The 15870-nt window shown below is 45.6% G+C and overlaps 1 protein-coding gene across 1 annotated transcript in view; it reads right to left on the minus strand.

The window, feature by feature from the left end:
* Window positions 1–8457, minus strand: part of LOC122368390 — a 30497-nt gene extending 22040 nt beyond the window's left edge. Inside the window, exons 1-5 of the mRNA XM_043342288.1 lie at window positions 8282–8457; window positions 7667–7905; window positions 5060–5211; window positions 4776–4905; window positions 2778–2855 (exon numbers count right to left, since the gene is read on the minus strand). Of these exons, the coding sequence (XP_043198223.1) occupies window positions 2778–2855; window positions 4776–4905; window positions 5060–5211; window positions 7667–7905; window positions 8282–8421 (739 nt within the window). The 5' untranslated portion in view covers window positions 8422–8457. The remainder of the gene's footprint in view (window positions 1–2777; window positions 2856–4775; window positions 4906–5059; window positions 5212–7666; window positions 7906–8281) is intronic.
* Window positions 8458–15870: the final 7413 nt, after the last annotated feature.

Consider the following 15870-nt stretch of genomic DNA (forward strand, 5'->3'; position numbering starts at 1 on the left):
AGAAATGTCGTGGTTTTTTGTAGTCGAAAGTTATTGTCGAAAAACACTTTTCGTAAAAACAGCTATTTTTGGAGTTTTTGCCCTCTGGAAGCTAAACCGTTGACCTGAGGTCAATTTTGATAATGACCTTATCAAAAGAAGAATTTAAAAGCTATCGATTGCTGTCCCATGTGGTTTTCTAACTACCATAGTTCCTGAGATAACGGCATGTTTTCTGAAAAATGTGACAATTGGCAATTTTTGACCTTTGATGACCTCTGGTGACCCCAATATTGCTCTGACATGAAAAATGACTGAAATACTTTGAGTTAGAGGTGGGTGGTAACATATGCCCCCCCCACTAGGACGAAGTTGGCTGAGACCGCCACTGGGGCGCGGGTTAATCGATAATACTGTCTGATACTTTGACAAAGCAGGCATATAAGCAATTAGTGCAACCTTAGCTGATAGCTGCTAAAAACAAACTGAACCTAATTTAACCAAATGTGCACCAATTCTTCACCAAATCTGCACCAATTGTGCACAAAATGTGTACCAGATGGCCGTCCTGAAAACGGTTAATAGTTATGCTGCATGGGCGCCGAAACTAAACTAGTTCTCAGCAGTTCAAACGGGTAGTCAATTTTAAAACCAGCTCCAAAAACTACCCTAAATAGTTGAAATATTCAAACAGTTCAGTTGAGGTCATCAAAGAACCGTGACTTGACCAGCTTCACATGACCTTTGATGCACTCGCTAGGGAACTCCTGGATACATTGACGGCAAGCATGCAAAAAATCACTACGCGTAAGACAAGGACTAAGACTAAGCGTGCAATGACCTTTCAACAGTACGTGGTGAACTCTAAAAAAAATCTGATAACTTTTGTATCTCAAAATTTCATGACCCTGACTCAAATGACCTTTGACCTGTAGCCTACTTTCCGAGACTATGTTTGGCCGGAATCGCGATTCGGCGTATGTCGGCTCGCATTAGCCGCGCGTTTGCAAGCTTTTCGTGGTTTCAAACGTTCAAACATGTGACTTGATGTTGCTCCCATGCATTAGGGTGGATTTCAAGGGCACCTGAAGGTCATGTCAGGTCATTGACCTTTGGTGACCTCGGTTCATTTTTTTCGAGTTTTACATGTTTTTAGGCTAGTTTTTGGAGCTGATTTCGAATTTAGCAACCGTTTGAACATTAACGAAGTATTTTTGGTGCCTTCGTAACATGCTACGTAGCTGTCAGAGGCGGTTGACAGGTACTACGAATACCTACCCGTCACGACCCCTACTGGTTGACCTGACCTGACCTGGTCTAAACGCTTAAAGACATCATCTGTGATCAAACCTAACACGATATTCGTGATCAGGACAGCGGAAAGCCCCATAGCATCCACACTTTACGACTTTCTAACAGGTCCCGATTTTTCCGATTTTTGGGTCATTGACCTGACCTGGAAGATCATCCGATGACCTAGGAGTCTAGGACCTTAAAATTGGATATCATTGGCTAGTGGCTACCTCTCGTGACGGGCAACACGATCGTTTTTTTTCCGCGAAGCTCTAGCTCAATCAGGGGCCAACATCAGTCACCAACCGTGGCATATGGATATGCGTTGCCCAGTGGTAAGTACCTACTCACATGCCAAGTTTCAGGGCAATCACAGCTGTAATAGCCGAGTTATGGTAATGGGAAAAAATTGACACTTCTCTTTGCATTTTGCATGTGCAGTGGGGGGTCATCCACGTGCATCAAATGTATCCGAAGTTTGGTAGAAGGGATGGAACTACCCTACACAAATTACCGCAAGTCAATCGCCCCAGCAGTTGCTGAGATATAGGCCTCTCAAAGCGCTACTTCAACAGAGCAGCTTGAACACCCTCGACTTTTCAAGCGCCACGCGCCACGACGGTCACCTAGATGCATCAAGAGTAGTCAATTAAGGCGTAGAAGGCATTGGGCTTTACAACCAAAAAGACTGCAGGCTAATCGGCGCAGCGGTTGCTAAGCTTCAAAAACGTTACAGCTCAGGCCAGGGGGCCACTCATACTGGGATTGTACTTAGAGAGGTGTGCACGTGCGCACGTGAGCACGTGCAGAGCTACATTTTTCGGCTAATTGAAGATCGCGGCGACTTACTAGCTTTGGGGCGCACACAAAATGTAAACATGATTGGCCGACTGGCTTCCTAAATACAACCATAGAACTACGAACCTTATTCGAAAAAGTGGGCTCCTATTTTTCGCACTAAAACCGAGTGTCCAACCCAGGTAGTTCATGTTATTTACGAGTATGTTCAAGTACACAATCAAGTACGTTCGGGTACTCGGTGTAGCTATGGCATACATTGAAACTTTGTATGAGGTGAGGTCACTTCAAGTGACCTGAACTTGAATGGCCTTGGTCTGGAATTTTTACAACATGTTTAGAATTGATGTATGATCAGGTGTACAAAAAGCACAGGGGGAGGGGTTGCTCAACTGAAACACCCCCCCCCCCCAGCAGTGCGCGGGTTAACATTGCTATCAAGTTGGTCTGAAAAAGGCCAGTGGCCGAAAGATTACCGTTTTTTAAATATATTATTCGTTTTTTTTACATTTTTTGATGTCGAGGAAAAGGTCAATTTCTTTCATTTCTTTGTTCAATTATATTCAATATGCTCCTCACTCGAGCACTTAATAATATTAACAAAGTTCGATCAGTTTAGCGAGTGGAAGGAATATTTTCGTACCAAAAATTGTGCCAACAGATGTTTCTATCGGTGCTACAATGGAACGCTCCGTTGCCGTCCTTACCTGCGACAGAGGATGAGCTGCTGCCTCCTTGCTCCACGATTTTAGACAGCTCGGCCGACTGAGCAGGAGACGTCGAAACTGCCAACAAAGTGAGCTGTATGACTCACATAGGCAGAAAATGCATAAGAAATGTGAGCATTCGCCGGGACTATCGGTTTTCTACATACCCCTCGCCCAAATGGGCTCAATACCATAGACAATTATCATAGCATTTAGTTTCAGAGATAATCTGAGAAGCGTTAAACGCCCTCTTCCCCTAGCTCAGTCAACGGCTGAAAGTTTAATGAAATGCGGGATGAGCTTCACGTAAATTACTCTCATGCTTTAGTATGTTTCCTTATTCCTATAACTGGTTATTGAGTGTGCGGTGATTCTGCTCTCACTTCCGGGAGTCCAACGCTCTACCAGCTGAGCTACGGGAAATGCCTATTAAAATAATCCCAAAACACTTGTTGAGTGTTTCCACCTTTATTAAAACCGCGCAGGGCCGGTTTTAAAAGCGTCCAAAATCACGACGATAATACTGCAGTCATTTTTTTTATAGATCAGATGCCAGTTTTACCATCAGAAAAAGTCGCCTGCCGAAATGTTTCCGTTTCACATACGGAGCGTAAACGCGATGGGCACGTAGTTAATATAGTAGTAGGGCTTTACCGTTTACGCTCCGTATGTGAGGCGGCTTTTAAGCAAAAAATTCCGGCAGGCGGCTATTTTTCTGTTAGTAAAACTGGCCTCAGGTCAACGGTTACGTGACCAGGGTTATCAAAGGTAAAATGCTGCCTGATACAGCATGGAACATCGGTGCATAACTGGGGAAACAATAGATCTACAGCGCCACAGAAAAGCGCATTCAAAAACCTTTTTAACGCTCTTTCTGTAGCAAGCTCTCAGATTCGACTTGGGACCAACAGCTTAGCCTCGAGAGAGCAAAAACTAAAAAAAAGTTTTCAAAATTTAACCTCAGGTCAAGACAAGATTATCACCTGACCGGAAAAGGTCATATCGCATATCAGTCGATCCGTTTCGTCGAGGTGAACACATGTAAGGTGGTTTCATCGCTCTAGCCCGTCTCTATCATACATTATTGCAACAAAAAAAAAACTGCTGGGGACCCTTCATGACCCTTCATATAATCGACCCTTCATGACCCTTCATATAATCGCCTATGGCGACAGGCCTGAATAAAATAACAATAGCAAGATATCGGGGACATAAGAATGGGTCACTCGATGTAGCTACGAGCATTTAAACTTTTTTAGGAGAGGTCACTTGACGTGAACTGATGATCTGACCTTGGGTGACTTGGATCTGAAATTTAGACATGTGCCAAAAGGATGCATGAACAGGTGTACCAAAAACTGCGCCGCGCCGCGCCGCCAATTTTGAGATATCTGCAAATAAAATCACAGAGGGTATGTCCAAGCACCCCTCCCTCGGCACGGCACGAGTAGGCCGCCCCACACTGGACCTCGCATGCGGGTTGCGAGTTTTTGGATTTTCGGGTTTCTTCAAAATCAAATAATGCAATCTAAGCTGATTGACCCACACTACCATCTAACAAGCGAGTCTGCATGTTTTTAGCTTGAGAGCGACCTTGCATCGCATTCCAAAAGTTGATTTTGAGTCAACTTGCGATTTTCCTCGCTGCGAGGTCTGCGAGTTCTGCGGGGTTTGCGGGTTTTTCGTTTGAGTCGAATTTTGGTTCGTTGCGCTGGTATTGCGACTATATGTAAGATTCTGACGGTGTACCGGGTTCACTGCATTCATGAAGTTATCATAAGGGAACGGTCTTGTCACTCTGTGAATTAGTATTATGCACGCAAACTCAAAACCCACAAACCCGCAACCCGCATGCGAGTTCCAGTGTGGGGCGGCCATTGACTGTCCACTAAACACTCGCAGCTGGCAGTTCTAAATAAATCTCAATAACGCTCCGCACAACCGCTGAAAACACCCTTCCACGTACTCTAGTATATGCAATCTAGCATAATCACTTACCAAGCACAACTTTACGATGAAAGGTTGGGGGCGACGTGAGCTCAGGTACCACAGGTGTAATGAACACCTCATAATCCTGATCGCTGGCCAGGTTGGGCATATCCCGCCCGGTCACTGACGAGCTGATTATCTGACGAAAACCCATCACACGCTGTCAAGCGTTAATGCATCTGAATTGCATGCAACTGATAATTAAGCACACATGCTAGAGCTTGCGTTAACTAATTGCAATTTGAGATGTATTTTAAGCATTTGAAATCGTTGAACAGCACTGTCTTTCTCACCTGATTGGTGATCCCCGACCCAGCTTCGCTGACAACCACTGAGAACATAAACTCAGGCACGCGCCAGCCATGTGATGTCATCGACCAGTTGGCCGTCAGCGTATTGTTTGCGCTGTCCCAGGACGACAACAGCACATCGGGCAGCTCGAACACTGGCGAAGGAGGGACGCCATAGTCACTCCAACACCGGCGAGGAAGGAACACCGTAGTAACATCGCTTGGACAACGCAGAGGCAAAATGAACGCCAGAGATCAGAGACGCTTCCACAAATGACGAAAATGTCTTACTATAAGTCTTGGCATTGTTAAATATTCGCTGCTTATAGCAGATATTTGGAATGAAATTGCGAATCTGGGATAAAATTCGATGCCAACATCAACATGAAACAGTTGCATCATCGGATTGAATAATCAAACGCACGTAAGTAAATCTTCACAGTTTTGAAGAAAAAAAACCTTAACCCGCGCCCTGATGGGGGGGCCATTTTGGCCCCCCCTATGGTTTTTCGTTAATAGCGAGAAAACGGCGGCGCGCAGCGCCGCCAAATTTTGGGTACGTACCTTACCGGGCATCAATTTGACACCTTCACACAAAATTTCAAGTCACAGGTCACCTCAGGTCAGGAGTTATTGAGGTCAAACTGAGGTCATGTTCGAGTAAAAATGAGCAAAAAACATGACATTTTGAAACGCTCACCAATTCTACAGTTAACAAGCAATTTTAAAGTTCTTTATGTGGTTATGTAGAGAAAAGACGGCGCTACAAAACTGCTATGTCGGATTTTCGAAATTTTGGGATTTTGACCCCCAAAAATAAAGAAATGATTTTTTTTACAAAAACTAAAAAATCCAAAAAAAAATTCGAATTTTGAAAATCCAGTATATATGTGATAGTCCCTGCGCTCTTCGATATACATACCAAATTTTAGATCGATACTTCTTTTTTTGGCCAAGTTACAGCGAAAAAAACTGTTAAAAATTGATTACGTCAAATTTTTGAACTCAATTTTTGGCAATTCTAGACCTCGTAGCGCAAAACGGAGAACACCATTGAACGCCCTGTGGCGAGCTGCATCGAATCGATACCCATTTTATGCAAAAATATCAACTTTGAAATTTGACCTTATTTGACCTGACCTTGACTTGACCTTAACCTGACCTTGACCTGACCTTGACCTGACCTTGACCTGACCTTGACCTGACCTTGACAAAAACGTGAACTAAGCTGGCCCAAAAGTCTGCCTGACCCACATAATCGCATTTGTCATGTAAAATGGACCATAAAACATGTATGTATCACACGATACTTTCATATTGTGACCCCCCCCCCCCCAGTGACCTGACCTCTGTGACCTGACCTGGTATCAGTGACCTGAAATAGCAAAATATGTGTTTTAAGAACATTTCCCCATCTATGATTTTCAATGAAATGCATTTTACTCGATTTTACAACGCATTTCTTGAAATGCCTGTAAATGGTGAAAATTCGACCTTTGACCTGAACTGTGACGTAATCGGTTTGACCCAGGTCAATGAAATTGCGTCACAAGTTAGTTCCCCGTTGGGGCTATCCAACGCCGTTTACCGCTTGTCGCTATGTTGCGTGGTTCTCGAGATCTTAGGGGGGGGGGGCAAAATGCCCCCCCCCCATCAGACCGCGTTGCTCGGCAGACCCCATCAGGGCGCGGGTTAAGAACTTAATCATATATCACCGTTAGGTAGACATGGACAGCAACATAGCAAAATGAGGTAGCGTCCCTTAGGCAGTAGTGATATCCAGTCGAACAGCCCTTTAAACAGAGGCACATGTATGCTGTGAAATATGTACCGTGTAGCGTAGTGCATGCTTTTGCGCTTATTGCTGTCATCAAGCTTTTATGAAAAGTAAGTCCCGAGTTAATCGGGAAACTTTCAATTACATGAATAGGAATATGCATAGAAGTCACAAACTGCATTGTTTCTGTGCAGCAGTTGTCATTTACCTCACCCAACATATAACTGTGGTGCCCCTAGCCGAAGGACATGTGCATCCATCAGCACAGGGTCGCACAGGCGCGGCGATCGTTCCACGCTATTGGTAATTGAATCGCCGCGCGGCTGCCCAGTAACGAGCCTGACACGCTCAATGGCCTAATGGGTATGCTCTGGTGTGTAATGACGCCCACGGTGCGCCGCCAGCGCTAATACCTATCGCCGACAGCAAACTAATTTATCGTAAGCTTGGGTACATCATGCTACGGCTAGTAAAAAAGCCAACAATGAAGCGAAAATTGGATAGTTATTAAGGCCACGTTCAACAAATAATTTATTTGTATTCGACCAACATGCCTTTATGAAATCAAAATCAAATTAAGATAGTTATAGGCATCGATTCCCAAATTCGCCAAAGAAATGGTCTTGGAGCCAATGTGAATTCAACCGATAACTGGGACTTCATTGGCGTCCCACGCCGTCCGGTGTGCCATGAGTGTCATGAGTGTCACCCTAGTGTAAATTACCAGCGCTGTCCGCTGCGTCATCTGTGTCTAACCTGCGACTCTTACCTGCGCCGTCGGCTACGTTATTAGTGGTTTACCTGCGCCGTCCGCTGCGTCATTAGTGTCTTACCTGCGCCGTCGGCAGCGCAGCGCTGCTGGCCGTCCGGACAGCCGAGTTTGGCGCGCACGCTGTACTGAGCCCAGGGGAACTGCACGCCAGCAATCTGCACCCACAGCAGGAGCTCGTACGCGGCGCCCCACAGTGGCCGTGCCACCGTCCAGCGCGTGCCCGTGGTCTCTCCGCGACTGGCCACGTGCTCGGAGCCCTCTCTATGAAGCACCTCCAAGGCGAACCGGTCCACCGGCAGTCTGCAGCCAAACCGCACAGACGAGAATCAGATACGACAGGTGGAGTCTGCTACACGGGATGGCATAGCAGCTAAATAGCTAAGTCTGCAAACTGCATTACCTGGCTGGGACAATTATTCGATTTGGTGGAATAAAAAAAGATATACTTATTTTACATCCCAGGGCACACAAATTAGTGTGCCCTGGGATATTGTCCTTATAGCCATGTCAGGTCATACACTTTCCAGATAAAAATTAACAGGACACCTTGTGTTATGCGCCGCGTTCACTTTTTCAACACGCAAAACACTGGCGAGTGTGGCCGGAAAGACCCCCTCACCCACCCTAGTGCAAAGCTTATGTTTAGAGCCTGTAGTGTTTGCCGTTGCTCTCTGACCTGGAAATGACAGGCGTCTCTCCGTTGTGCAGGTTTGCGGACAGTGGCTGCCACATTATATCCAGCCATCCACGAGCGTCGGCTACGTGCCAGATGCGCGGCGTGGGCAGCCATCCTGGAAACAGGGCCGACCAGCGCATCGGCAAACGGGTGGACCGAGAGCAACAATGGTCAGAACCACGGGTCAAAACGGGTAAATTATAAATAGGTCATACGTATATCTTAACAGGAAGGCCATGGGGACACTCTCCAAGTAACTAACTAGTCGATGCGTTCAAACACACCGAACAAGTGATAGGTGAGCACTTGTAGCGCGACGCCAGATGTCCAGCCGATTGTTGGCCTCTTATGCATCTGCACTTAATTCTTTTGTTGGCCTGTTATGTCTGTGCACTGAATTTCAACATAGAATAGCGCGACAGGAAGTTTTAAAGGCAGAATTACTCAATATGGTCTGGTGAATTGACCTAATTAGATTTGGGATCAGAATGATAAAACATGAAAAATGCTCGTTATGCTCGTAAGCAATCCGAAGTTTATTGTCGTTGCGCGCCGCAGTTTCCCTTAAACACATTTTGGAGATTTCACGGATTTGAAACACAATTTAAGAAATCTTAGTAGGTCTAAAAATATTTTGAATGTCATATTTTTGCATCCTTAAAATCCTTTTGCAATACTTAAAAAGTTTATTGTACGAAAATGCTGCAAGAGCTTAAAACAGCAAATTAATTTAGGTGCAACGTAACTTAATTTGAACTTGTGACTTGAAACTAAGTGATCTGGATTAAAATGCTTCTACGCTGAATTAATATTTCTCCCAGACAATAAATTACCTGGAAAGGTAGGTTTTATTACATCGGCGTTCGGTTTACAGCTTCCTTGCTAGTAATGTATCCTTAACCCTCGCCCGCACATGGGGGGGGGGGGTTGCCCCCCCCAAGGTAGTCTTTCTGCTCTGCACTCAACATTTTTAGAGATAGAGGGCTGATTTTTCGTATAGTTGCTCCTCTATCCTTTCTTGACGTCCACTGAAAATCTAAAGTTTCTGTGGTTTTTGGTTTCGGAGATATGACCTTGTTTTTCAGGTCATGTCAAGATCCAAATGGCCAATTCTCAACATCTTGCGTTGGCTATGGGCCTTGTGAGCTTTTGACACCTTGATTTCGGCCTTTTTTGCCAGTCTTACTTCCCATATATCATGGAACATGTTGTTCGACGATGTACAGATGTCAAGGTCAGGGTCAAGGTCAACCTAGGTCATCTAAGATAATTGCGTTTTAGGCAAGCGGAATTTACTTTTTATGAAGTTTTTTGACTGCATTTTTGGTAAAAGTTTCTCAGATCATGATTTCATGTAATATGGACACATAAACAATCGGTGCACACATCAGTATACTCACAGACACACACAGACATACAAACACATATAATTGACCTTGACCTAACTTGACCTGAAAATTGAAATGACCTCAGCAGCAAAAATCTGGTCGGGTAGTGTGCCAAAGAGGTTCTAGCTGGCTTGGCACCAGAAAACGGCATCGTCATCGGCATATGATAAGCGGTGCACTTGATATCCAACGGTGACCCAAAACAGCAACATTTTTTAGTTTGACCTGACCTGGAAGGTCAATGACTGACCTGAGAAGGTAAAACTGGGTACCATTGGATTTGTCTTTTACCAAATATTTTTTTTGGTCTTTACCGCTAAGCTCTATCTCCAACAAGAACGAAATGGCGCGGGGGGGGGGGGGTGGCAACCCCCCCCCCATGTGCGTTCTAGGATGGGAAAATGGCATGTGCGGGCGAGGGTTAATGGGTTAACATTAACCCTCGCCGAGACAGGCTGGCACAAGGGGGAGGGGGGTTAGCACGACCCACCCCCCTTGCGTTTGGCCCCTGATCGAGCTAGAGCTTCGCGGAAAAATACGAGCATATTGCCCGTGACAAGAGGAAGCCGATGATACCCAATTTTAAGGTCCTAGGTCATCGGTTGACCTTCCAGGTCAGGTCAATGACCCAAAAGTCGGGAAAATCGGGACCTGTTGGAACGTCGTAAAGTGTGGATGGGGTTTTTCGGGGTGCTGATCACGAATATCATGTTAGTTTTGAACACAGATGATTTCTTTGTGCATTTATGCCAGGTCGGATCAGGTCAGGTCAGCTCAACCAGTAGGGGTTTTTTCTGGGTATTCCTAGTACATGTCAACCGCCTCTGACAGCTTCGTAACATGTTACAAAGGCACCAAAACTACTTCGTGAATGTTCAAATTGCTGTTAAATTCGAAATTAGCTCCAACAAACTAGCCTCGAAATATGCAAAACTCGAAAAAGTGAACCGAGGTCATTAAAGGTCAATGACCTGACCTGACCTTCATGTGGGATTGACATCCACCCTTATGCATGGGAGCAACATCAAATCACATGTTTGAACGCTTGAAACCACGGAAAGACTGCAAGCGCGCGGATAATGCGAGCCGACATACGCCGAATCGCGTTTTCGGCCAAACATGGCTTCGAAAAGTAGATCAGGTCAAATATCATCTGGGTCAGGGCCATGAAATATTCAAGGTAGGTGTTTAATTGATCAACACGATGGTACTGAAAGTTTTGTTGCGATCGGCCGCTTATTCCGCGAGTTATTTACGAAAAACCTTAGGGGGATTGCATCAACCCTCCTGTGTCGGCGAGGGTTAAAAAATTATGCTCGAAAGTTTGAATGGGTGGGTTGGCAGAGCCGGAGCCCACGCTAGCAGAGCTTGTTGCGTAGACCCTGAATCCTACCGTCCGATCACAGAACCCCGGGTAACGGTAGAATTTAGATGCCAAAGTTTCTTTTGCTCATCAAAGCCGGACACTGCCTGTCCCATTCAACTGACTTCAACTGACTGTCTGCTCTCACCAACTGCAGACCAATGACCATCCCCGTGAGGACTCAGGAGGCTCAAATATCGAGTGGCGCAGGCAGCTACTCGAACCAGGACTCTCACTACCGGGAGTCCAGCTCTACCAACTGAGCTACGGGACAGACAAGACGCAATATAACTGCAATACAAACATGAAACAATGCAACGAGGGGCAGAGCCAATATTTCAAAATGTAAGTTTTCTATCTTGATTTTGAACGCTGGGAAAAATTTCGTCAAACAGGACATAGATATAACAATAATAACATTAAGTATTCGATAAAAGAAATGCTCGCACATTTGTCTTACCTTCTTCGCATCCCACGAGTTCCAGACGAACGCACTGAACGCTTTGGGGCCAGCTAGATTTGTCAAACCGAAATCTGACATATCTTGCGAGTTTGAGGACACCAAAATCATAATCTCGTATTGTGTCAGATGAAGCTTCCTGGTCTAATATCCGAAACTGCAAAAGAGGACTTGTGTTAACGGTTTATTAACATTGAATAAGGGGGTGGAATTGAATTGAATTGAATAAGGGCGCAGTGGAAGTTTTTTATTCTGTTTTTTTTTTCTCCAAATAACTCACGCCGTAATCATTATATTAACGTCAAATTTGGTATACTTGCCCAGAATTGGATTGCACATATTTACCTGAAAGCAATAAGCTAATCAGTCCGCAACTTTTTAGTAACGGGGGTGTAAAAACAAACATCTCGCCAGACCGGCGCCGGCCGTTATTCGCCGCTTGACTGGTAGGCTGTGCCGGCGCCGGATGGTCCCGTCTTTGAATTGCGCTGCTTACCGCTGATATTGGTAGATTCGCGTCTGTGAAGACTTAGAAATGTACAGGCAATCGTATGCTCAAGGAAATACGAAAATCGGCCAGTAACATTTTGAGTTACGAGGGTGTAAACACAAACTTGACATTACTACCTAAGATGCTGCAAGTGAGCTCAGCGCCGTAACTGTGAAAAGACCGATGTGAATGGGATTAAATATGAAAATGGGTGTAAAGAGTCACAACGCACGTGCCGAGGAAGTGTATAAAATGCGTTTCAAGACGGTTATCTTGATAAATATTTGGTCACATTCGGTGCCATTTTCTCAAATTAGGTTCACAGTTGATTTTGTTCAGTTTTCAGCTACTAGTTTTCAGCTTAGATTGTCTTAGTTGATTACAGGTGCCTTAGCTATCAAATTATCAGGTAGGGGAGAGCGGGGAGAGTTGTATCATGTCCAAGTTGTATCAGGGCGAATTGTGCCAAACTTATCCAATGGATGGCGCTCGCGACACGACCAGCCGACGAGGTTTTCCGGGCGCCATCTTTCCCTGTTCTGTCTTGTGGCTGAGTGGACGCGTTTCGAGGTGAGAGCCGATTTTATGTTTTTTTAATGTCATTCTAAAAAAATAAGTTGCAAGAAAATGTGTGTTTTGGGCATTTAGATGTGCACGAATTTGAAAGATCTCCGTAGCGGTGGTGAGGGTAGGTTCTAAGGCTGCGTGAGTGAAAACGGATTTCTCCAGCTGTCCGCTGTTTTTTGAGCACGAGGATGTTTTTTCCAAGATGGCGGCTAGGTACATGTTGTATCAGAGCCGGGTGGGGTATGTTGTAACATGTATGTATGTATGTATGTATGTATGGGTATGTTGCTTTTGATCGCGAAAGCTAAGCCCTGGCTCGCGTTTGTAGGTAGCTAGCCAATGCTCGTTCCATTTCGGCACAAAGTGTTGGCTTCTTTGCTCTTAACGGGCCACTTTTGCGTCTAGTCTGTTGATGTTTCGTTCAGATTGCATTGACCTAAGTTTGGTCTAATAAAGTGAAGCCTTTGAGCATACCTATACATTGTATTAACCCCATTTAATGTTGTTGTTATGTTCAAAACCAGTAGCAAGCACACTCCCTGAAACGTGAAATAGTGATACAAATTACCCCACCATGTGATACAACTCACCCAAGCCATGGGGTAAGTTGTATCAAAAACATTGTTCTATTCGGCAGACCGTAGAAGAAAAACTGGTAGAGGTAGCGGAAAAGTTACTTTGCACAAAAAAGCAGAAGAATCAAGGAAGGGGATGGTATGGAAATTATGAGTTTATCACGGATAGTTACGAGGTTATGGGTCTCGGAGTAAAAACTGATACAACCCACCCCACTCTCCCCTATGTTTCGATTCGTGTATTTGTTCCCGTCGGAAAACGGCTATTAGTTCATATGCAGGACTAAATAGACAGTTTCTAATGGCACTTTTCCTTATGATTTTGAGGTCACATGTTCCTCTGGCCTGGGAAGCGACCCCTCCACGTGCGCACTGCGCACGTCCAGCAGCACCCCAACCGTGACATATGGAGATGCATTGCCTGGTGGGTGCCTACTTATAAGCCAAGTTTCAGCGCAATCAGCATAGCAATTACCGAAATATTGTAATTACGGAGCGAGCGAGGCGAGCGTAGTCTTTCCTTAGTTAACGGAAATTTCTTAGTATGGGCGGCCGGCCGGACGTGGTCACGGTTTTGCGAGTCTTCTATCTCAGCAACCACTTGACCGATTTACATGCGGTAACTTTTGTAGGGTAGCTTCATTCCTTTTTCCAAGTATTGGACTATTCTATTCCCGATGCATGTGGGTGACCCCTTATGCACGTGCCACGTGCAAAGCGAAGAGGTGTCACTATATACGGCCTTGGTGTCACCTTTGTAATAGTTGATATATCTCGGTAACTACTGGGCCGATTGCGCTGAAAGTTGGCATGTAGGTAGTGTAAGTGACCCACTAGGCAATGCATATCCATGTGCCAGAGTTGGGGTGCTGCTGCACGTGCGCACGTGCAGGGGTCGATTCCAGATCTCGAGAACGGCTTGACCGATTGCGCTCAAATTTGGTACACGGTTACGGAGCAGTTAGTAAGGTGCCGTGCACAAGTCAGTTGGGACCCATTTTGCACGTGCGCACGTGCAGGGTGCCACTTCCAGATCTCGAGAACGGCTGGGCTGATTGTGCTCAAATTTGGCACACCGCTAGAGACCGGTTGGTAGGGTGCCGTGCACAAGTCAGTTGGAGGTACCCCCTCACAATTTCGCACGTGCAAGGCCCACCCTCTCGCTCGCTCCGTTAGTCGCCCCAAAAGGCGTTATACTGGTTGTTACAAAACTGAAACCGCTTCATTTTGCACGTGGTAAGTGCATAAGGGGCCACCCACATGCATTGGGAATAGTCCAATACTTGGTAGTAGGAATGAAACTACCATACACAAATTACAGTAAGCAAATCGGTTCGGTAGTTGTGGGGATATACATAAGTAAATGTCTGTTATTACATGGCTCGTATGTTAACCCTCGCCCGTATTGGTGTTTTTCCAGCCGCGAACGTATAAGGGGGGGGGTGTCCGTTGGACCCCCTTGCCGTTTCGCCCCTGATCGAGCTAGAGCTTCGCGGAAAAAACGAGCGTGTTGCCCATGACGAGAGGAAGCCGATGATACCCAATTTTAACCCTATTCCTGGCGGGGGGGGGGGCCTCAGGAGCCCCCCCCCTGAGGTTTTTTGGTTATTTCTCCCAAACGCGTTGAGCTAGGAAGCTCAAATTTTCTGACTTTTCCTAAAAGGCTTCTACGCAACATGTCTGAAAATTTTGAGTTGATCTGACCTCAGGTCAGGTCACCAGAGGCGGTTTGGTGACCCTACCTCAGAAAAGTTTGCAATCACGCCAGAGCTAGAGTTTTTGACCGATCAATTTCTTCTCTTCAGGGTTTAGTTAGGGTACCAGTATGTGCAATTTGTATATCTCGGAATTTTGATATCGGTGACCTAAGGTCAGGTCAATTTCGCGACCTCCCCATTATAAGTCAATGGGGGAAAAATCAACTCCCTGTTTTTACCACTAAAACGGGTCGGAATGGCCCCATATACCATACATGACTTCATATACGATCAACCTTCACTACCTTGAGGTCTGTTTTGCTGTTGGGCAGCTGTGAGGTCATGTGACGTCATCAAAGGTCACCAAAGGTTTTTGGCCAATAACTCCGTACAGGAACAAGATACAGACGCGTGGATGGTCTCATTGTGTTCAGCTCGTCAAGACGCATCGAATGATATACATGATGACCTCGAGGTCACGTGACCTGAGGTCAACCTTTGACCTTGACCTTTCGAGGTCAACATATATATCATTCGATGCGGATTGACGAGAGGATCACGATGATGCCCTTAGTTTGTTCCTATCTTGACTAATTCGAAAGTTATTCGAGAAAAACTCTCTCCATATCTAGCGCCGCCATTTTGACTTTTTCGACCTCTGTGACGTCATCTTTGACCTGACCTGAAAATGACCTTTGTAAAAATTGTAGATCTTGGCCGTGCGTATCCGATGCCGTTTACCGCTTGTCGCTATCTTGCTTCGTTCTCGAGATCTCAGGGGGGGGCCGAATCGGCCCCCCCCGCCAGTTTCTTGTCCCGGCGGAGCCCGCCAGGAATAGGGTTAAGGTCCTAGGTCATTGGTTGACCTTGCAGGTCAGGTCAATGACCCCAAAGGCGGGAAAGGGGCCTGTTAGAACGTCGTAAAGTGTGGCTCCTATGGGGTTTTTCGGGGTGTTGATCACGAATATCATGTTAGTTTTGATCACAGATGATGTCTTCATGTATTTAGGCCAGGTCGGGTCAGTTCAGGTCAGGTCAACCAGTAAGAG

This window comes from Amphibalanus amphitrite, unplaced genomic scaffold, assembly GCF_019059575.1.
Source record: "Amphibalanus amphitrite isolate SeventyFive unplaced genomic scaffold, NRLGWU_Aamphi_draft 000944F_arrow, whole genome shotgun sequence".
In the NCBI taxonomy this organism is placed as follows: domain Eukaryota; kingdom Metazoa; phylum Arthropoda; class Thecostraca; order Balanomorpha; family Balanidae; genus Amphibalanus; species Amphibalanus amphitrite.